The sequence below is a fragment of the Vigna unguiculata genome, chromosome 4 (assembly GCF_004118075.2).
Source record: "Vigna unguiculata cultivar IT97K-499-35 chromosome 4, ASM411807v1, whole genome shotgun sequence".
NCBI lineage: Eukaryota > Viridiplantae > Streptophyta > Magnoliopsida > Fabales > Fabaceae > Vigna > Vigna unguiculata.
Window position 1 is genome coordinate 38,985,642 of NC_040282.1, and position 22,372 is coordinate 39,008,013.

General features: G+C 30.0%; 3 protein-coding genes across 5 annotated transcripts; 1 reads left to right on the forward strand and 2 right to left on the reverse strand.

Moving 5' to 3' along the window:
- Positions 1 to 1,684: 1,684 nt before the first annotated feature.
- On the forward strand, positions 1,685 to 5,095 carry LOC114182591 (cysteine-rich receptor-like protein kinase 10). Its single transcript, XM_028069488.1, has 7 exons — positions 1,685 to 3,225; positions 3,393 to 3,530; positions 3,601 to 3,722; positions 3,807 to 4,017; positions 4,193 to 4,430; positions 4,523 to 4,676; positions 4,763 to 5,095. Exons 1-7 carry the CDS (start codon positions 1,701 to 1,703, stop codon positions 5,093 to 5,095), a joined length of 2,721 nt encoding a protein of 906 aa, XP_027925289.1. The 5' UTR covers positions 1,685 to 1,700.
- A 7,310-nt stretch (positions 5,096 to 12,405) lies between these two features.
- LOC114180276 (embryo-specific protein ATS3B-like) lies at positions 12,406 to 14,278 on the reverse strand. The gene is made up of 3 exons (XM_028066569.1): positions 14,035 to 14,278; positions 13,809 to 13,922; positions 12,406 to 12,970 (listed from the first exon to the last, which is right to left on the reverse strand). Exons 1-3 carry the CDS (start codon positions 14,155 to 14,157, stop codon positions 12,632 to 12,634), a joined length of 576 nt encoding a protein of 191 aa, XP_027922370.1. The 5' UTR covers positions 14,158 to 14,278; the 3' UTR covers positions 12,406 to 12,631.
- A 3,974-nt stretch (positions 14,279 to 18,252) lies between these two features.
- On the reverse strand, positions 18,253 to 19,665 carry LOC114182405 (embryo-specific protein ATS3B-like). 3 transcript variants are annotated; one of them, XM_028069276.1, is made up of 3 exons: positions 19,485 to 19,665; positions 19,291 to 19,404; positions 18,253 to 18,645 (listed from the first exon to the last, which is right to left on the reverse strand). In XM_028069276.1, exons 1-3 carry the CDS (start codon positions 19,617 to 19,619, stop codon positions 18,628 to 18,630), a joined length of 267 nt encoding a protein of 88 aa, XP_027925077.1. In that variant the 5' UTR covers positions 19,620 to 19,665; the 3' UTR covers positions 18,253 to 18,627. The 3 variants fall into 3 exon arrangements, with proteins under 3 accessions (XP_027925077.1, XP_027925076.1, XP_027925075.1); XM_028069275.1 differs by having other exon boundaries at positions 18,253 to 18,755; XM_028069274.1 differs by having other exon boundaries at positions 18,253 to 18,758.
- Positions 19,666 to 22,372: the final 2,707 nt, after the last annotated feature.

Here is a 22,372-nt window from a genome sequence, read left to right on the forward strand (position 1 = left end):
TTCTCTAAATTTTTCTCTTGGGAAGGCAGCACCAAAGGAACTTCGAAATTACATGACACAGAAATGTGGCATATCTCGTAGCTCGACAATGACTGTGAAGAATCCCTCTAGTCAAACATTAACAACCAATAGAAAATTCCTCATCACAACAGTTACCTTCATTGGTCAATGTTAACTTAAAAAAGAATATTACAACAATTGTTTTTTTTAATATAGGGACTAAAATCATGAGAAAAATGTGAGACCAACCACGAATAATAAATTATGAAGACACTAAAATTATAATTTAGCCTAAGAAAAAATAAAAATCCATGTAATATATATGAGTCCAGATTTTTTAAAGGTTAGGTTGGGGGTTCGATTTTCACTGACAACAACCCATCCAATATGAATGGACGGAAAAGGGTGATGGGTTGGGTGCATTGGGATGCAGTAACCTAACATGGTTGGGACACCACCCGGTATGAATGGACGGAGAGAGGTGTGTACGTTAGGGATGTTACAGTTTTGATATGTCTAATAGTCTCGTAACGCTTAAGAGTCAAAATCAATGACAATTTAAACATTTTTTTTGTAATTAACACTCTGACACCCTTTTAAGAATAAAATATTGATATAACTCTAAATCCCAAAGCAAACAATATTTCAGATGTTATCTTAATGAATTTATATGATCATAAGATTTATAATTGAATGATAATAAGGAACTCAATAACCAATTATATTTATACTTATTTTGATTTTATAGTCTTTATTGAGGAAAAAAAAATCTTTGATTATGTAGAAAGTACTTACTCAATTCTCTTATTCACTTTTAAACTTAAATATTTTATGATTTTTCACTCTTACTTGAAAGTCGGAGAATATTTTATTACTGGATCTCTCGTTATGTTTATCAACCACTCAAATGTAAGTGTATGAGATTTTTGTTGAACAATATAGAGTGCTTTCATTTGGGTAATATAATTCAAGTGGATTCAGGTTTGGCATATGTTTTTGCTGTTGATTTTTCTCTCCAACACAAATAAGACACTCCAATATTTAAGTAAATAACTATTGAATTAAAATGACAATAAATTTTTATTCAGATCGAGAATTTGGAATGTTTTTCGTGTTTTATATGACCTATTAATGATAAATATTTTCCAAAAGTCAATATAAACGTGTAAGAAAGTCTAACCCTTGCTGAACTTGACAAAATGGTGGGCGAACCAAAATAATCATTGATTGTAACACAAATTAAATGTAGTATATATAGTATTTATAAAAAAAATTCCTTATTTATTACATATCGTCTTAATTTTTCCAAAATTTGTAGAATTTTTTGTAGAAAAAAAATCTCAATAAAATCTTAAAATTCATGGAAAAAATCGTACAAAAAGTCCACAAAAATTAAGTGATCTATCATTTGTTTTGCACCACAAGCTAAGCTTTCCAAGTTTTATTCACCTTATCACTTGACCTATCTCATGGTTGACTATAATTTTTATTAAAGGATTAAAAGATATCGGTGGACATAAAAAAAAATGCTAAATAAAACTTAACAAATAACATAATAGAAAAAAAATATATAAAAAACACGACACTGATGTTTAAAAGTAATGGATTATGGAATATGTGATTATAAATAAAAAATAGTTAGTAGTAGTGACTTGCTTCATATGACAATGCTCTCAACATTTTTTTCTTACAACGCATGCATGGCTTCATACAACATTCTCATCTTCTTCATCCTTAACTTCCTCAACTTTGCAATCACCGAGCCACAAGATTATCCTCCACTCTACCAATATTGTTCCAGTGAACAAACCACCGACAATACCTCTCTCCAAGTTAATGTCAAAACCCTCCTTAGTAACTTGTCTTCTCTGTCCTCTGGCCACACCCAATACCACACCAATTTCTCATGCGCAAACCCCTCAGACTCTATCTATGGCTTGTTCATGTGTAGGGGTGACACTTCACCTCATCACTGTCAAAAATGCGTTCAAGGTGCCAAAACCAAACTATCCTTAGATTGTTCTTTGTCCAAGGAATCTGTCACTTGGTACGAAGAGTGCATGGTTCGGTATTCCACCAACTACTTCTTCTCCACCGTGGCCACAACCCAGTGCAACACCGGCAAGGTGGTCTCAAACCCTGAAAGCTTCATGCAGTTATATTTTCTGACCATGAACCAAACAGCAGATGAAGCAGCACGTGTTCCAGAGGTTCACAACAATACCAAGATGTTTTCTACGAAGCAAGCACACGTGTCTGGTTCTCACACCCTTTATTGTATGGCTCAATGCACACCAGACCTATCACCCAGTGATTGCAGAAGCTGCCTCGGTGAAGCCATAAGGGATGTTCCAAACTCTCCACAATGTTCTGGGGTGAGACTCGGAGGGAAAGTTCTTTATCCCAGTTGCAACATTAGGTATGAATCTTATCCTTTTTATCTCGTTCCACCAACAAACCCTTCATCTGAGCTTGTTCCCGAAACAAGAACCTCTCACCATGCAGATTTAACGTTTTCAGAAGACCCTCTTTATCTCTCTCACAATTGTTCAAGCAATAACAAAACCCTCGTTTCTAATAACGCTTCACAAATAAGCCTCAACACTCTCTTCTCTTACCTATCTTCCAACGCCACCAAAAGGAAATATTACGAAGCTGATGTGAACAGCACAGTTTATGGCCTCTTCATGTGCCGAGGTGATGTCTCCTATTGCGTGTGTGAAAAATGCGTCCAAAACGCAACACGGCAAATAGCATTAGATTGCAAGTCCTTCCAAGAGGGTATAGTTTGGTACAGCCACTGCATGGTTCGCTATTCCTTCAGAAAAATTTTTAGAACAGTGGAGACAAGTCCTAAGTTTTCGGAGCTGAATAAGACTGTCGGAATCGAGGAACAAAGTTTCTTCAGTGTTACGTTGGCGAAGACGCTGGATAAGGTTGCGGTTATGGCAGGGGACAGTGATGACAGATTTGGAAAATACTCAACGAAACTGAATGATCAACAAACCCTTTACACTCTTGCTCAATGCACGCATGATTTGCCTACTGACGATTGCAAGGGTTGCTTGGGAATTTTGATAGGAACAGAAATTCCATGGTCTGGTTTGAAAAGCATAGCGGGAAGAGTTCATTATCCTAGTTGCAATATCAGGTTTGAATTTTCCCAGTTTTACTTGGACAAACACCAGCAGCACAGTAAGGGCTTTTATTCATCTGCAAAACCAGGTATAATAATATATGTAGTTGTTGTATAAAGCTTCTTCGCAAAATCACTGAATTTTACTTGCAAAGATTATAATACTTTTGAATGACTGTGATGATGTTTTTATGTTTCATGTGCGTGAAAATTATCATAAATAATACTGAAATACTTTGTGACTTGTTTTATTCAGGAAAGAAAAGAATCAATGTACGAAGAATTATATTAGTTACTGTGCCCACAATTATTTTGATGAATCTCTTGTTCGTGGCTTGGTATTTTCAAAGGAGAAATACAAGAAAGAGCCATGCGACTATTCTCAAGGAAAATTGTACGTGCTGTAAAAAGATTACTTTCACTGATACAAGAAGTATAACTAACAATTTGATCATATTTGCTAGTTGGTCATGAAACTGCCACTTTGGAGCCCTTACACTTCAATTTGACAGCAATTGAGTTAGCTACTAATAATTTTTCCAACGAAAACAAGATAGGTAGAGGTGGATTTGGAGAAGTTTATAAGGTAAAAGATCGATAATATATAGTCTTTTCATTGAGTAAACAAAATTTGGATATATTTAATGTTTTTAATTTGTAAATATTGTAGGGTATTCTTCCAAATGGACGTCGAATTGCGGTGAAAAGACTCTCAAAAAGTTCTAAACAAGGTGTTGCTGAGTTCAAGACTGAAGTTTTATTAATTGCAAAACTTCAACACAGAAATTTAGTAGAATTTATTGGTTTTTGTCTAGAGGAAGAAGAAAAGATACTTATCTATGAGTATGTGCCCAACAAAAGTCTCGATCACTTTTTATTTGGTTAGATACTTTCAAACTCAAACTTCCTAGTCAATGTTTATATTCATCCTTATATGGTCTCTTTCAATCAAGTTGATTTAGTCTCTTTCAATCAACTTCATTTAATTTCATCCATATATTACATATATTACAAAGACATGTTTCATACTTACATATTATTTAAACTATTTTGTAGATCCTCAACCACAAAAATCATTAAGTTGGTGTGAACGATATAAAATTATTGGAGGTATTGCACGAGGAATTGTTTATTTACATGAACATTCTCGACTTAAGATCATACATCGTGATCTTAAACCAAGTAATGTTCTACTTGATGAAAATATGACTCCAAAAATTTCAGATTTTGGCATTGCTAAAATTATTGAAATAAGTCAAGACCAAGAAAGCACAGATTTAATTGTTGGAACTTGGTAAGTTGACAATGTTCATCTATCTTTCCCTTTTTTGTTTTTATGAAACATATACTTGAATAAATGTTAATTTGTGTAATTTTATTTTATAGTGGTTATATGTCTCCAGAGTATGCAATGTTTGGACAATTTTCGGAAAAATCAGACGTGTTTAGTTTTGGAGTAATGGTTTTAGAGATTATTACAGGAAGAAAGAATATATATTCTCCTGAACCACGTCGTATAGTTGATGGTCTCCTAAGTTATGTGAGTATTGTAATTAAACAATTTATTTCTTGGTTTCAAACATAAAGCAAGGACCTTTTATAATGTCTAATTTGACATTATTATAGGTTTGGAAACAATGGAGGGCTCAAACACCATTAAGCATCTTGAACTCAAGTATTAAAGAAAATTATGCAGAAATTGAAGTTATAAAGTGTATTCAAATTGGTTTATTATGTGTTCAAGAAAGTCCCGATGTTAGACCAACAATGGTAACAATTGTTTCATATCTTGATGGTCACTTTAGTGAATTGCCAACTCCACAAAGACCAGCATTTTTCTTGCACGGAAGAATGGACTCAAAATCTATTGGGAGGAAATCTAGTTCTAGGAGATTTATGAATATTTCTACACCATTATCAATCAATGAAATGTCTACAAGTGAATGTTTTCCTCGCTAATGAATTAATTATCATGAGTATTTTTATTGAATGATAGTGCCTTGTCTCTAATAATTGTTAAAACAAATAGGCCAATCTTCTTAAACTAAGACCGGGGGGAGGGGGTTGAGTTACTTTTGCAAAAATTTAGCTTAATTTGTTTTTTTCAAAACCAATTTTTAAAAAGAAAAGCTTGTTAACACAATGTGATTGGATGCTTAAGTGTTGGATTGTTTATACCATGACAAAATAAGGTGAAGGAAAGATAAAACACACATAGGGGTTTATACTGGTCTGATTCCTTAGAATCTACATCCAGATTCCCCTAGCAAACACAACTAGAGAATTTTTCCTATTTCTCAAAAGATTTACAAGATTAACAAAGGATTTAGAAAATCTTAACTCAAAGACACAAGACAAGAAAAATACTTATGCAAGGGTACACACATTTGAAGTAAACACAATCACAAACTCAATGATTTTCAGATAACAAAATACATATTCTAAAAGCAGTAATCAGATTGAATACACATATTCAATCAAATTTTCCTTCATCTTGACAAGTCAGGATCCATTTGTTTAACTCCAATCTTGAAGGTTTTGTATGAACTTCAGTTGTTTCCTTCAATGTGCTCCAAGAAGACTTTCTCTGAATCTTTTCCAGAAATGAATTGTTCAATTTTGTCAAAACGAAATTCCATATTTAATGATCAAATACTTATTCTAAGAATTTTAGTCGACTCTATTATTATCCTAATGGATTAGCTCTCTAATCTATTAGATTATTAACCTAATAGATTAATTTGACAGTTTTTCAGATACCTTTCAAACTTTTATACCATGTTGATTCATAATAGATTATGCAAAAGTTTAAGATTCTAATGAGTTCTAGTTTGGCCTAATTCTAACACATCTTGACTTTTATCCTAATCATACGGAGAAATACTTGTCATGGTCCATTTTCCTATTTTAGAGACATCATAAAAAATGAACAACTCTGCCACACACAGATTTCAATTCTAGTTCAATTCTCTAGGCACAACAATCACCTTTTTTTTTAATTTTTTGGTAAAATCTATTGACAATTCGAATTTACCAACGAATTTGTTTTCATCAATAAATTTTGTCAATAACTCCAATAATTTGTGTAGTAATCGTCACGAAAAGGAAATATCGTTTAATCACATTCATTTCGAGTTCAAGCAAGCATAAAGAAAAGGAAAAAAATCATGTCATCTATGTAAAATAAGTAGTTCTTGATTACTATCATTTGTACATCAAACAAATGTTAACTTTTTAATACAACAACATTGCAATTCCAATAATCGTGTAATGGTTTGTAATAATTGTCTAATATTCTAAACTAAGGTGTTTGCTAAAAAACCAGAAAAAGTATAAATAGAATTTACTAACCTAAGTTGTTTCCTACAAATTTGATTTATGATTCACTTTAAAAAGTCCCTGTTAAAATATGCAATAAGGCTTTAGAACACAAAAAGAGTAAAGAGGTTTTAAAATAGTAAAGAAATTAAATAGAAGGACATGTTGATTCTCTAACTCTTCCATAGTTTAATTCTTTATCGGCTATTCTATGATTATCATTCATTTAATTTATAAACAGAGATTAAATAAGCAAGATAAACATCAATATGTTTAGATTATCTATCATTCCAACATATAAAATTAAGACACTATTTAGACTTCATATGTTCCAATATATACATATAAAATCCTACTATATGCTTTTTGTTAGAAAATGATTAATCAAATAATACTATTAATAATAAAATTATTATAATATAATAATAATTATTATAGTTATAGTAATAGTAATACTAATACATATATATATAAATTAACAAATATTAATCACAGACCCAACAATTATAATTATAATAAGAGATAAAAATAAATGAGAAAATGATAGAGAAAGTCTGGGTTGAGGCACGCATAGCGCTATCCTGAGAGAGAAAATGCTCCTACTGCACAGGATAAAAAAATCATATGTGCTTCTCTCCCAAGATACAACAACCCGTCAGATCAATCGAGTGCAGCGAAGGATCTTCGAACCTTATGAACACCATTGTTTTAAGAAATAGTATAGAGGAGAAAATAAGAACACTTCTGGGAAAACTCTAGTGGTTTTTGTGTTAATGTTGTCTTTGTTGTGTATCTCCCATACATCTAGGTGGTATTTATAAGTAGAAAAGGGAAACACAAGAATAAATTGTAATAAGAAATATAGTTGTTAACCATAAATAACATTAACCCATAAGATTAAAATTTCACGAAAATTTCAATAACAATAAAATTTTTATTTTAATTATTTATTTTTTAAATTATAATAAAATATTTCCAATACTTCCATGTAGAATAAATGTTTTAATTAACTTGATATTAATTAGTTCATCTTAGTTTTTTACTAGTTGAAATGAATGTAAGTGAAAACTTATTTCACTACACTTATTCCAACGTATATAAATGAAGTGCTAATTATATTTCATAAGATTAAATGAATGCTCATGAAGTACTACTTTTCACTTAAATAAAAGGTCAATAGTAAACCGACAAGAAATCTAAATAAATCAATAAGATTAAACAATCCTACAAACAATAATCAGGAATAAAAACAAGAAAAGGAAAATATATTTCATTTTAATAAAAGAAAAGATTAACAAGTTTATTGCACGTCATTTTTTAATTAACTATGAAATTACAAGAATAAAGACTCCCGAAACATGAAGAAAAGTGGTGGTAGATGGATAAGGTGATCACTACTATCTTCTTTTTATAGTAGTTCTGGATGGACTTTGGTTGCTGCAGTAGCCACGTTAAACATCCCAAGTACTCTCTTCAATGTGATCTTGAAATCACACTCAAACCTAATTTTGTTACAAATTTTATGCTTGTTTTTTGAAGATATTCAAGAGCTTAATTAGAGATCAAATTCAATTCATAAGATAAACCAAGTTACTTCCAATTTTATCTCTAAGGTTATCTAATGTAAAAATGTTCCTTGAATCTAGCAGATAATAACAAATTAATCAATACATTTTATCTCATAGAAAATTTAGCTCAGCATTTGGTCTAAATGGATCCTCAAAACCTTAAAACAATATTGCCTTGGATTCTTAATAATCCTTTTTTCAAATATAAGTCTTTTCCACATTGGTATATTTCGTGACATTTTTATTTATATCGTTATTTATTTTAATAGTTGTTACAAAGACAAACTTAACTCTAATATCAATGTTGAGTCTTTCAAGAGAGTACATAACGAAGATCCAATAATAATAAGTTATAATATAAGAGACTACAAAATCATTTACTACTCAAAATTTCAATTAAGAAAATATGTTTATGAGTTGTGTTTCTTATATATTACTCAACTTTTTTATTCTATTTAATTTTGGATTAAAACTCATACTTGAATTCTTAAGATAAATTACAACAAAAACAAATATAATTCTCCATGCAAAATTTTAACTCAAATAGAAAATATTTTAAGTTAACTAATTTGTGAAAATAAGTTATGGGTACGGATGACTAAGTAAATGAACTTGGTAGGGTAGTTGGTATTTCCAACCTTCACCTACTTTGGTACATCTTACCTATTTTGTTTTACCTGGTTTGTCAATTAATGGTCAAAAACCAGAGAGAATGTACTAGATCGTCGATTCACATTTTCAAATTAATATTTAAAATAAAAATTAGTTTAAAAAATTAATTTTTGTATTATATTATTTTAGTGAGACGAGTATATATATTTAAATCAAATACGTATAAATTAAGTTTAATTATTAATTGTAATGAAAAGTAATAATCTTTTTAATTTGTCTAAATGTTAATTAATCAATTGAGGATTAAAAAATATTTAAATAATTAAATGTGTTATATATATATATATTGTATATATTAAAATAAAAAAATTAAATAAAAAATAAACTAGCAATCTAACTTGTGAGTTTAGACTAATCAAAATTTCATTTTATCGTATCTCATTTTCTCTAGAATAATAATTGACCATATCAAAATAAATATGACATATTTTTGTCACCCTGAATAAGGATTTTTTTTATGTACTTATTTTATCATTTTAGTTCATAAATTTTTTATTATTTTAATAATATAATATAACATTTGACTATTTTTTATCTCTACTAAGAGACTTTTATTATTAGATTTAGATGATGACATAATAAAGAGAATATTATATTATTAGAAATGAATCGAGTTAAAGGAATAAATAAGTAAATTAACATACAGAAGTTAAAAGGAGTAAATTAGTGAAGAGAAATATATTGAGATAAATAGGATCGAGAAAAATGATTGAAAGAAAGTGTTGTCAAGAGATCGAGAAAATTTTGGTTGAGACAGAAAGACACCGAGAAAAGGACAATCGAGATAGTGACTAAAAATGAATCGAGAAAGAAGTTATTCACAATAATAGCTAAAAAAACAAGAAATAATGGTCATTCCTAGTACAATGTGAGTGGTTTTAAATCGTTACTTCATTTATGTAATTGAACTTTTATCTTACTGTAGTGTAACTATCAGAAAAATGGGGAAATAAGAAAAGGTAGTTTAAATGTAAATTAGTGCAACAAATTATGGATAGAATTTCGAACAAGAAGAAATGATTAATTTAGTGTTGGTTATAACAATTTGGATTACCGCTTTTATTGATTTTCTTTATCCTTTCTTTTTTATCTTTACATTCCTGCAAAATCTTCATTTGCACTCTTTTTTTCATCTATTATTTTCTCTAATATGATCTTATTTAGGAGAGAGTACAATTGCTTTTGAATTTAAATATTTTAGAGGCACGACAAAAGTAAATCAAAGAAGAACGTAGGATAAAATAGGGCATGGAGGACACCACAATCTAGCAGATTTATCAGTCAAGTGAAAGTTCGCCACAAAGATATTAATCTTTTGTAAGAACATGAGACTTAAGTCAATAACAAAGAGAATCATCTCCTTAATGAAATAAAATTCAATATATAACTAAAAGTATTTAGTTTTTGATACCTATATATATAGACTAATAAGTTTAAGAAAACATATAAATCCAATCCTAAAAGAAAGTTCAAAGCCCAAAACACAGAAATATAACAGAAAACGCAAAAATTAAAGACACAGATTTTCACCTAGTGAGGCCCACTCGTCCAACGAACACAAACTGACTCACCCAACGAGATTCATTTGCCCAACAAATTTAACATTTTGTAAAATTAAAATAAAATTATAATTTATTTAATTTCCTAAATTATTCTTCAATTATACTCACAATCTTCTGTTTTTTAAGTTCTCTCTTCCAATAAACATTATAAGCTTCATGGAGATATATTTTAATATTTGACCTTGTCATAAATCATTTGAATTGTAAATGTTCATTCCCAAGTTCTTCTTATATATGTTTTGGAGATAGTTCTCTATCGTTCTTCATTTTATCTTTTTTCATTTATCCATCATTTCATCTCTAAATACAAAAAATACCACAAAAATACATACATCGTTGGAGATAAATATACAAATTCTTAATTAAAATATATGTTAAGAAAGATTTTAATGATTTGAGGACTGTGACTTTAATTCATAATATTAGTGGATTCTCATCAACTTTATTTTAATAATAGATTCATAAATATTAACGCACTTGACTTGAAAATCATAAGTTTGTTAGTCCATCAGAAAAGAATTTATGTCAAATTGATTTGATTTATTGATTAACACTTTGAATTGTATGAAACCAAAATCCTGAAGAAAACACTAATATCATAATGGGTACGTTGTATCATCGTTTAAAAGAGAAGACTTTAGCTATAAGATTAAAATAATAAAATTTTAAGGGACCGAAATAAAAAAATAACACATGTTTAAACCTAACTCATTTATTATTTAAACCAAACTCATTTATGATTTTATGTTATCTTTAACCTCTTTTATGCCACTATTCCACTGTTATGCACATGATCTTTATGTCAATTAAAATTTATTAAAAACCTAAATTACGTCTTACATCTTCAATATCATGACTTTCATAAATTATTTTATGAGTTCTTTTATAAAACTCAACATCTCTTAAAGAGTCAGAGAGATTCTTTATTGAGTTTTTTATATTATTTATCTGTTGTACTTTTATAATATTTTTAATATTCATAAGAGCACGTAGAAAAAATTCACTAAAAATTTGACTCGGATAGGGATCTAGTAAATATTTTTATTGTTGTCAACTTATAAAAAAAATATTTAATAAATTTATTATATTTTAAGAGGGGAAAAATAATATTATTAATATAGCATGCATACACCTTATTTCATTTATATTTATACTTGTATTAAAATTATATGTAAAAATAATAAAAAGTTAATAAATTTAATTATATATTTTATTTATTTAATTTATATTAAAATAGTACTTTTAAGAAATATAATCTTTTACATTTGAGTGTATTTATAGCAATAATGATATAATTTTTATAATTTTGTTAATAGAGAACACAAGTAAGTATATCGAGAGGTGTTAAATTTCAATATTTTTTATGTTAGATGAAAGCTTGTTAGGACTATAAATGAGTAACATTTAAAAAAAAAAAACTTAATAAACATTTAGAGCGTTAAAGTAGATAGAATGTCATAATTTCTAATATTAGTCATACAAACAAAGGGTATATATTCTCATAAACCACATTAATAAAGAGTGCATGCATCATTATGATAATGAAACACATTACAAAAATTAAGTACACATTAATACTAAAGTTTAAGGGTGATGCAACGACAATGGTGACTATCTATCTTATTAAGAACGATTTTTTTAGAATGTTAAAACACAATATAGATGTTAATACGCCAATGAAGCATTATACGATTGAAGTGAAGAATTGAGTTAGAATTGATTAAATTATAAACAGAATATAATGATTAAATACTCCTAATTTTTTATATATAATGATTAAATTATTCAATTTTTCATATTTTAAAACTTTAATTTTTACTTTTTATAATTTTTAATTTGAGTTTTAGTTAACACTATATTTCAAAATAAAATAAGAAAAATGAGCATCAATCTGTTACATATATAGAGAAAATAGGTATCATTTATTAGAAACACACAAAAATGTAAACAACTGCTCTAAAAGTAAAAAACTTATGAAAATCATTTTATAAAAAACATAAAAGAAATCTTTAAAATTAAAGAAAGTGTGAATTCCATTTATCAATCAAAGGCATGTGAAATTCTTCTTGAAGAAAAACTTAACCATTGAGTTATATTATATCAATAGATAAAAACCACTTCCTCTAAAAATTGCATTATTAGATAGATAGATATACCAGCATTTCTCCTTTCATAAAACTACCATAAATTCAACATAACATAACTCCCATAAAGCATAAAAACAAAGTCACAAAGTAACTGACTTTGGCCAAGGGTCTTACACATCTCATCTCATCATGTCCCTACTTTCTGCTGCTATAGAGTGCACTACTACTAAGTTTTACCTTTCATATGTAAAAGCACTTTTGGTGTATTAGATAAACTCCATAACACTATTAAAGCAGAAGGCTAACAAAAAAGCCTGGAACCAAACTCATGAGCCATTTCTGAGATGATAGTTGGAATGCAGAAGAAGAAGGAGAAGGAGGAGTTTGGCACACATTGTAGCCATACCATGTGTCATTGGGAATGGAGGTGCTGAAAGGGAAAGTAACAGGCTCTGAGTCATAGCCAAAGATTTTCACACTCTCAGGTTTCCAACCTTGCTCTGCACCTGATCTATAAAGATACACAAAGCAAATGGGAGATGCACATGCACCATCTATCTGAAATGTGTCTGAAGAACATTGCTCAAATGTCTTTGAAAGTGGATCATCTAGTCTTGGCACATACACCTGGTAAATCATGTTGCAAGCAAACAAATCACATCAAAAGGTTTCAGGCTGCTGCAGAGCCTTTGTTACTCAGATTTTTTTTCACTTTGAATGTGCAACTTTCAAACATGGGTTTAAAGGTATCTAGCTGTTTATTTCTAGTGTTTTAGTCAAATGCAAAATGTTATTATCACCCACCTAAAGATAAAAAAGAATGATTATTTTTTCATAGTAATTACAAGTAAAGAATTTTAGGATAAAAATCATTAAATTTTCACCTACAAAGCTGGCCTATTTGTTGACAAAATTCATGAACCAAGTTACAACAAAAATATATCTGAATAATTTTTTATTTAGTATAACAAAAACAAAAATTAATCACTTTTTATTAAATATGAGCAAGAATCTAGTACTCTGTTAGTTGGCTCTCAGCAAGGTTGTTTGTTAGCCTTTAAAAACAAAAACAAAAACCTTTTCAGCTGTAGAACAAGGGATAGAAGAGTACTTATTTGCCCAGTTTATTTAGAAAAAGATTTTTTTTTCTGTCAAACTACAGAAAACCAAAACTGTCCCTACTACAAAACAATAAACAAATCTGGCTCCACCAAAATGAAATGTAGATAAACAATATTTAGAACCATACAGTAACAGTGTGAACTGCTGCAAAATAAGGAATATCCATGACCTTTTATTCTGGAGTTCAACTTCAATTAAGGGTTTGCTATAACTCTTCTAGAAACAACATATTCATCAATATTTCCTTCAAAAATATATCTTAACCCCTTCTTTAAACACATACCACAATGAATAAACAACTAAATCTTGAAAATCGAAAATTATTGAAGGAAAAAGGCAAAACCTGGTTTCCTTTACCATCTCCAAACGCAATACTGATCTTATCCGTTGTGAACTTGGGCGATGAACAACTCGTGCTTATAACCACCAAGTACGAACAGTTTGATGCAGTTTTCATCTATTGAACAGACAAAATAAAAGCATTAATTGGTTTTCACAGACAGCACAATTAAACTCCAAAAATGAAATACAAAAAAAAAGGGTCTTCTTAAAAATCAAGATTAAACTACCTGAATATACCCAACAGAGAAGGATTCAGCTGCATGAAGTTTCCCAGAAACAGCTTCGGACTCTGAAAATGAAAGGCTCACTGCAGAGGCAAAGCATAACAAGAAAAGAACAAACTTGATCATTTTCTTTTTCAGAAACTGAAAACCCCAAAATTTTGTGAAATTCTGCACAAAAATGGTCAAAGTTCAATGTCTGTGTCTCTTTGTTTTGCTTTGGAATCTATGGGTACAATATTTATATGCATCACGGCACCACATAAACGGCAGGGATAAAGGGTCGTTTAACGAAGGAAGGATAAATGCGACTTTTCATCTATTGCGTTTTTCCTTGTCCATGTCATTCCATGTTCCATGTTTTTATTTTTTACTGGTATATCCTTTCCGTGCTTTGCACGAGTTTGAATTTTAAAAGAGATGCATGGACATAGCAGTAAGGTAACACTAAAAACAACACGGGACCACGAAATTCTGAATTAAAATGAAACGTGTCAGTTTAGCTTCTCTTCCATTTTCTTGTTATTTGTTCTTGGTAGTAGTAATAATAATAATAATAAATATCAACAAAAAATTGTATTAAAAAGTGAAAACGTGCTATCTCTTCTTCAGCCTAACAACTAACTAAACTAACACATATTTTGTCTTGAGTTAAGGTGTATAGCATGTATCATACGATATGTATTTATATATTCATATATTTATTTTAAAAGTAATAAGATACAAAATGTAAAAAATGTGATATAAGTATATTGAGAAGTGTATAATAACTTTTAAAAACATAATAAATATATGATTACTTATATTTATATTTGAATCCAAATTAAAATTGTCGTATCAAACTTATTAATATAAATAATTTAAATTGTTGTCATCATATTAAATTAGTATTATTTTATAAAATAGATACTTTATTTATAAGTATCAGTAAAATGTCATGTAAAATATCAGACTCAGCAAGTTTTTTTCAGACAATAAATCTTGAATCTGCATTGCTCTACTACTATAAATACTAAACACAAATCACAAAGGTGCAACAAAACAAACATGGATACAAAAAGCACAACTATAACATCTACTAATAGTCAAAACCTTTTGACACTATTATTTCCCCAAACCATTAGAATTAAGAAAGGAAAACTACATCTGATCTAGTCATGAGTGTGCACTCTCATTCCTTTATAAAGATGTTTTATGTTTTAAATAAAGTTTCACAAACAAACTCTATTAAACTTGAATAGTTAAACTCGCCACACATGACAAACCCATAACCCTCAAGTCATCCTAAGGACGAATTGTTTTGATACCAAAATGTAACATCCCAATTTTAGCAGCTTAAAAACTAAGAAAATAGGATGTTTTAGCCCAGTGTTCAAAACAGGTAATCTAATGTATAAGACATACTAATACGGTCTTATAAACGATATGACTATAAGAATATAACTTTTACACAAAACAACTAAAAACCAAATCTAGCTTTATACACAAATTAACCACTTATTACAGCTTCTCGTTACTCCCACTAAACTAACTCATAGCTCCTCATCCTCCAGAGGTTCCTCTAAACCTGCAACCACCTCTGCTTCCACCAAATAGGTGATCATCGCAAAAGCAAGACAAACAACACAAGACAAAAATATAGAAAAATGGTAAGCTAATGTGCAAAAGGGATATTCATACACACATATATTTAAATTGTGTCAAATACTTACAAACATGTTATAAAACATAACTCTGATCTATAATCACACAAGTAGTTGACACTAGACTCAATGATTTAGATCATGCTATTGATGATTAAAATGATACATGCAAGCGGAAGAGAGCTCACATGCGACAAAAAAAAAGACCAAAAAGAGGACAAAAACTCAACTTACGCAAATGTTGATCGGTCAAACTTGAAGAACTCGTCGAGAGGATCAATCATACAGTCTCGAATCTTCAATCAGATGACCAGAGAGATAAAACTCTAAACTCCTAGAGAGAAGTCAAAAAACTCTAAAAAAGTGATTTCTAGCATGTTTTAAAATAATAAAACTCTTTTATATCAATTTTATTTACACTACAACTTTTTAATAATAAAATAATTGAATCTCGCTACTTTTAAACATGTATCACTTTTACAACATTTTTTAGGATCTTACAATATTCAACTCAACTATTATGGATTCAATATTTAAAAATTGATAAATTACTCTTTTGGTCCTTCTATTTGTCAAGTAATATCAATTTGGTCCTCAAGTATTTTTTGTCTCAATTTGGTCCTCATTTTCTTAAAAATGATTCAATTTAGTCTTTGTCGTTAGTTTGACCAGGCGATGTTAAAGTCAATGCCATGTGTCAATTTTTGATTTTTTTGAATTATTTATTTATTTTTTACATGTGTCACTTCACAGTTGTGTCACATGTCAAAATAATTCAATTTTGTCCCTATATTTGTTTTTATTTTCAATTTAGTTCCAATTTTTATAAAAATGAAGCAATATTGTCCATCCTTAAATTGATACTCAATTTACTTCTTTTTTATAAATCTTATGGTGATATTCTTACTAAAATTAATGTTTTTATTAAATATTTCTAGAAATATTTTAAATTAACTTTAAATTCTATACAAATCATTAAACTTTGGTTTTGTTTTAAACTTTAAATTTAGTTCCTAAATTTATGTGTGACAAGTTATTTGATTTTTAATCTTCACTAAGTTTGTATAATATGATACACTTGATGTCTTTATATATGATGACAAAATTGTTAATTGTTGAAATTAAGTTTGGGGTCTACAAATATTTAATAAAAATGTCAATTTCAGTAAGAATATCATCAAAAGATTTATACAAATACTAAATTGAGTGTCAATTTAAGGAGATACAATATTGTTTCATTTTTACAAAAATTAGAATTAAATTGAAACTAAAATAAATATAAGAACCAAATTGAATCATTTTGACACGTGACATATGTGGAGTGACACGTGTAAAAAATAAAATATTTTTAAAAAAATAAAATAAAAAAATTCAAAAAAACCAAAATTTGACACGTGACGTGGACTTTAACACCGTTTGGTCAAAATTAGCGACAACGACCAAATTGAATCACTTTTAAGAAAATGAGGACCAAATTAAAACAAAAAAAACTTGAGAACCAAACTGATATTACTTCACAAATAGAAGGATAAAAGAATAATTTAGCCTTAAAAATTATATTACAAGTCTGGAAATTGTTTTCCGAAATATAAAGGACAGCTCCAAATAAAAAACAGAAAGGTATGAATGAAATTAAAAAATAAAAACAAAAGAGTGCAGGAAGAAATTGATCAGGTGCAATAAGCAATTGCTATCAAGTAAACCTATATAAAATATTTGGATGGCCCGTTAAGACAAATAGTGCTGTTTGTTCGGGTTCATATTATTTGAAATGTTAAAAAAATTCAAAAATATGAAGATACTGTTTTGAGATATAATCTACAAGGTTGATTTGAACTTTATGAAGATATTGTTTATTATAATTTTTGTTGGAATATTGATAAAAAGTGATCAAAATTACTACTATACATGTGTTATTCATCTTTTAAAATCATGTAGGTATTATATAGTATAATGTATGTGTATCTGAGTGCCAAACGTATATAAATCACATATAATTACAAACCAATATTGAAACATTCAAAATGTACATTTCACATCTTTATTGTTATTTTTTAATGTTAAATAGACTTTTTTTTTATTTTAGTATATTTCATATATTTTATATTTTTAAAATTTTTATATATCTAGCACTTCCAAAATATTTTTTTGAGATTTAGCATTAAGATAATCTTAATTAGTATAACTCATTATGAATAGATATTATTTGCTAAATAATATACATGTCATACTCGGTTCTATTCATCCTATATAGTATTGTTAAATTTTTTTCTTCCAAAACATCAACAAACATGGAAGATTTTCCGACCACATTGATTTTGTTATTTGAAATTGCAACCTAGAAAAATGCATTTCAAATTCATAAGTTTTGTGATGTGAATGTTTTAAATATGATTACAAGTTTGTAATTAATTATTGTTAAAATAATATGGATGTTTTCAAGTTAGGGGGCATTTTTCTTTTCATTCTCAATGTACAAAATTATGCTTGAAAAAATAAAGTCTCTTGTTTAAAATAGAGATTAAATGTGAATGTAATCACGCTAAATCAACTTTTTGTTAGGTTTACGAAAGATACAACATCAATGAAACCTGAGTTCAATTATATAAGATATTGACATCACTCTCAATCCAAAACTTTAAGATGATGAGTTTATGAGCCTTGATCTTTATATGTTGTTCAACTTTTTCATTTTTACTCAATGTAAAACTTAGACTCACGTTTGAATTTCTAATACCTTATTAACTCCTTATATAAATTCTTACACTCAAACAACATAACTATCCCCTAGAAAAAAACACCATTTCGGAAGGGAAGGCCATTTGCCAGATATGGTGGATGACTCGTATTACACCAATAATGGCCATACCATTTAGCATCAGGGAGGGAGAAGTGTATATTGATTATGGGAAACCATGTGTTGTTGTAGCAGATTTTCACTGATTCAGGTTTCCAATCATCCACTGCACCAGATCTATATAGGTACAGATAACAAATATCAGATAAACATGCCCCATTTATCTGAAATACATCTAAAGAACATTGCTCGAATATCCCTGGACCATCTAATCTTGGTTTGTATACCTGCTAAATCACAACATTTGAGTATTTTAAAAAAAAGATACTTAACTAAGTTAAAAAATAACTAAGAAAAAATATTCAATGGTTCTTATAACGATTAAATATGTGTTTGATTCCTTATTTTTCAGTAAAATTTGGAATTAGACCTTTTTTGAAACTTTGATCTAATTTAGTCCCTAACTTTAAAGATGCATAAATTTAGTCATTTTAACTAAATTTTGTTAAGTTTACTCGATGTTTTAATTGTGTTTCATGATATCATTTGAATTGTTTATACCTTTTGAATTGTTTCATAATAATATTTGACTTAACATTAAAATAAAATTGCATTAAACAATATAAACAACTCAAATATAATCTTGAAATACATACGAAATATCAAGTAAATCCAACAAAATTTGATTAAAATGATTAAATCCGCATATTTAAAAAAATAAAGGACTAAATTAGTTCAAAGTTTCGAAATGGACTAATTCTAAAATTTACATATTTAACCCAAACATTTAAAATTAATTGAATGATAAATGCGAAGCAAAACCTCGTTGCCATGAGCATCTCCAAAAGCAATTCCGATCTTCTCCCATGTGAACTTGGGTGATGAACAACTTGTAGATATAATCACAAGGTAAGAACAGTTCTCTGGGGTCTTCGTCTATTCAACACAAAAACTAATCATGAAAAAACAAAATAGAAAAAAAAAGGTGTTGCTCGAAAGATCACACACTTTCGTACCTGAATATAGCCAAAAGAGAAGGAATCAGTATCAGGATTTTGAAGAGAATCAGATTTGGACTCTGAGAATGAAAGGGTTAAAGCAGAGGCAAAGCAGAGGAAAAGAAGAACCTGCTTCATCATTTTCTTCTGCATAAACTTTCACTACTAAAGTCAATATAGAAGTAGTGCTTTAGATAACTACCAGTTTAATTATATGCAACTATGTACCTCAATAAAGGACCACCCTAAGTTATTATAAAATAAACACTACTTGTTTGAATTAGATTATTCATAAGTTTTTTCAAAAAAAAAATATTTATAAGTTAAAATTAATTCATACATAAATTATAAAAGTTATATCAGATTTTTTATAAACTAATCATAACATGAATTAGTTCCATTTATGAAAAAATGACTCTTTTTTTCACTTTTGAAACACTTTAATGAAAAATAAATAAATTTATATTTTCTGTCAGAGAATTTTTTTTTTAATTATTTTTCTGTTGTGTCTTAAAAATATATTTATAATTAATGACTTTAAAGTTTTAAAATACATTAAAATAATATTTTTTAAGGATAACACAAAAAAAAAAAATCATTAAAAAAATTGGACTCAAAAAATTGTGACATGTATTTCAATCCAAAACAAATTGGTGGTTTGAGTGTAATAACTTTAGCTTTGATAACAAAAGGTGAACAATAATATCAACTAATCAAACTTTCACAGACATAAATTTTTTAAGATACATTTTTTTAAAGCTTTATATACTTCCTTTACGACATGAATTAAAGTGCTAGTGAAAATAATTCATGAAATATTTATAAACTATTTCCTAAAAATATATCAATGAAATATTCATTGATATAAAATATGTTTTCATGATTTTTTTTTGACGGTTTTACATTTATTACTGGGAACAAAAACATGATAATAATTTTATAAATAAATATAACTTTTAATAACGGTTGTTTGAAAGTATCGTTAAAAATAAAAATAAAAATTGAAAAACAGTGATAATTTTACGAAGCAATGTCCATGTCACACCTACTGCCCTATTACCGCGCTTGTTGAATTGTTGATGGACTTGTTGGTCCTTCTTTGCCTCTGCTCGGTGTCGCTCCTATTTGTTTTCAATTAGTATTATCTTTTTTTAAGATGAACATTTAAAACCTAAGACGTAAGATGTACGAATATAATATTTGTATATTTGTATCGATCAAGATAAGTATTTGATAGGTGTAAGCCTTTTTTTCTTTTCCTTTGCTGTCCCAGAGGAGTGGGTCTGGCCCTTCGTAGACCCAAGGGCAGCCCTCTGAAGGGCACCCTACCCTAACACAAGCTCTCCATTCTCCTCATTCCTCAACTTTTCTTTTTTCAGAAACAGCAGTTCCATACCTTGCCCTCTGCTAGGTACTCTGCTAGGGCACACCATCCGCACGTCTCCAAGCTACCAAAACTCCTTTCTTTGTTTCAGGTAAGTGAACTTCGAAGCTCCTGGTTCGTTCATTCCCTTTTCCTCTTCGTTTAAAACGCGTGGTGCGAGTTAGAGTTAAGATTCTTAACTTCAGTTTTGTCCTCTTTTCCAGTTCTAGCCCGCTTCCTTGGTTCAGGAGCTGTTATTTCGTTGATCGCGGGTCTGTTGTCTTGTGGTACTTAAACCAAGGTAAGGGAAGCTAGATTCATCGGTTTTAAGTTATTCTTGCCTGTTTTCGGTCGTTGTCTGTTTGTATGCGTGCATAGTGTGTTTTTATTGGATGAAATGGAGTTGCATGTGTGTTTGGGGGTAGATCTGGGCGGTTTCCGCCATTGCATGTGGGTGGACAGCGATGAACTCTGCTATTTTCGCCCAAGTGAGCTCGTCTCGCCTAGGCGAGAGTATCAGAGCACTCCCTGCCACGAGAACTCGCCTAGGCGACCAGTCCGCGTTCTGAGCGACGACATGTCTCGCTCAGGCGAGGAGGTCTCGCTTGAGCGAGAGATCGTGAAAACCCCACGTTGCTCATCTCGCCTGAGCGAGAAATCGTGGAGACCCCACGTTGCTCATCTCGCCTGAGCGAGAAATCGTGGAAGCCCCACGTTGTTCATCTCGCCTGAGCGAGAATCCGCTGCGTCAGTAAGACCAGCGTCTCGCCTGAGCGAGTTTGCGAATGTGTGACATGTTTTCTTAACTGTTTGGGTGTTTTGGAATTCTTATGAATGAAATTAGCATGCTTGGTATGAGATTGATCATGAGTTTGTGGCTTCGTGATGTTTTAACATGACAAGTGGATGAATGACCAAAAAGAGGTGGGAATTGTATGAGAAATATGTTTGTGATGATGAGATAGGCGTAATTCCATGAGTCCCATGGGGAGACTATGGTGGCGTGTAGTGTATATATTAAGGTAAGGATTCAAGTAAGGATCGCATCCCGAAACTCTAAAGGGTCAATGAGTCTCAAGTAGAGCAAACTGACCCAAGTGGTGAGAGTAGCGGGAGGCCCTAGTCTTTGGCAGGATAATGGCCTTAGACGTGTAAAGGCTAACCTTGTGTGTGGTAGGGTGAAACCCATTGGCAATGGCTCTGCAGAGCAGTAGAGGCCACCACAAGTGCAAGCGTCCAGTGAATCCGATCTTAATATATGTAGCCGGATAATTTGGTAGAGTTGAAGAAGCAGATAAAGGAACTGCTTGAGAAACAGTTTATACGACCGAGTGCTTCGCCGTGGGGGGCGCCTGTCTTGTTGGTAAAGAAGAAGGACGGTGGCTCAAGGTTGTGTGTGGATTATAGGCAGCTGAACAAGCTGACTATCAAGAATAAGTACCCCTTGCCAAGAATAGATGATTTGATGGATCAGCTACATGGGGCGTCAGTGTTCTCCAAGATTGATCTCCGGTCGGGTTATCATCAGATTCTGGTGAAGGCA

Bases quoted from the DNA above. Each gene is read 5' to 3' on its own strand.
- LOC114180276 (XM_028066569.1), bottom strand. From the start codon at position 14,157: ATGATCAAGTTTGTTCTTTTCTTGTTATGCTTTGCCTCTGCAGTGAGC. The intron at 13,923-14,034 runs GTAGTTTAATCT...TCTGTTCAATAG, and splicing joins TCTCTGTTGGGTATATTCAG to ATGAAAACTGCATCAAACTG. The intron at 12,971-13,808 runs GTTTTGCCTTTT...ATGATTTACCAG, and splicing joins GAGATGGTAAAGGAAACCAG to GTGTATGTGCCAAGACTAGA.
- LOC114182591 (XM_028069488.1), top strand. From the start codon at position 1,701: ATGGCTTCATACAACATTCTCATCTTCTTCATCCTTAACTTCCTCAAC. The intron at 4,018-4,192 runs GTTAGATACTTT...ACTATTTTGTAG, and splicing joins TCTCGATCACTTTTTATTTG to ATCCTCAACCACAAAAATCA. The intron at 4,431-4,522 runs GTAAGTTGACAA...TTTATTTTATAG, and splicing joins GATTTAATTGTTGGAACTTG to TGGTTATATGTCTCCAGAGT.
- LOC114182405 (XM_028069274.1), bottom strand. From the start codon at position 19,619: ATGCAGAAGAAAATGATGAAGCAGGTTCTTCTTTTCCTCTGCTTTGCC. The intron at 19,405-19,484 runs GTACGAAAGTGT...TGTGTTGAATAG, and splicing joins TCTCTTTTGGCTATATTCAG to ACGAAGACCCCAGAGAACTG. The intron at 18,759-19,290 runs GTTTTGCTTCGC...GTTGTGATTTAG, and splicing joins GAGATGCTCATGGCAACGAG to CAGGTATACAAACCAAGATT.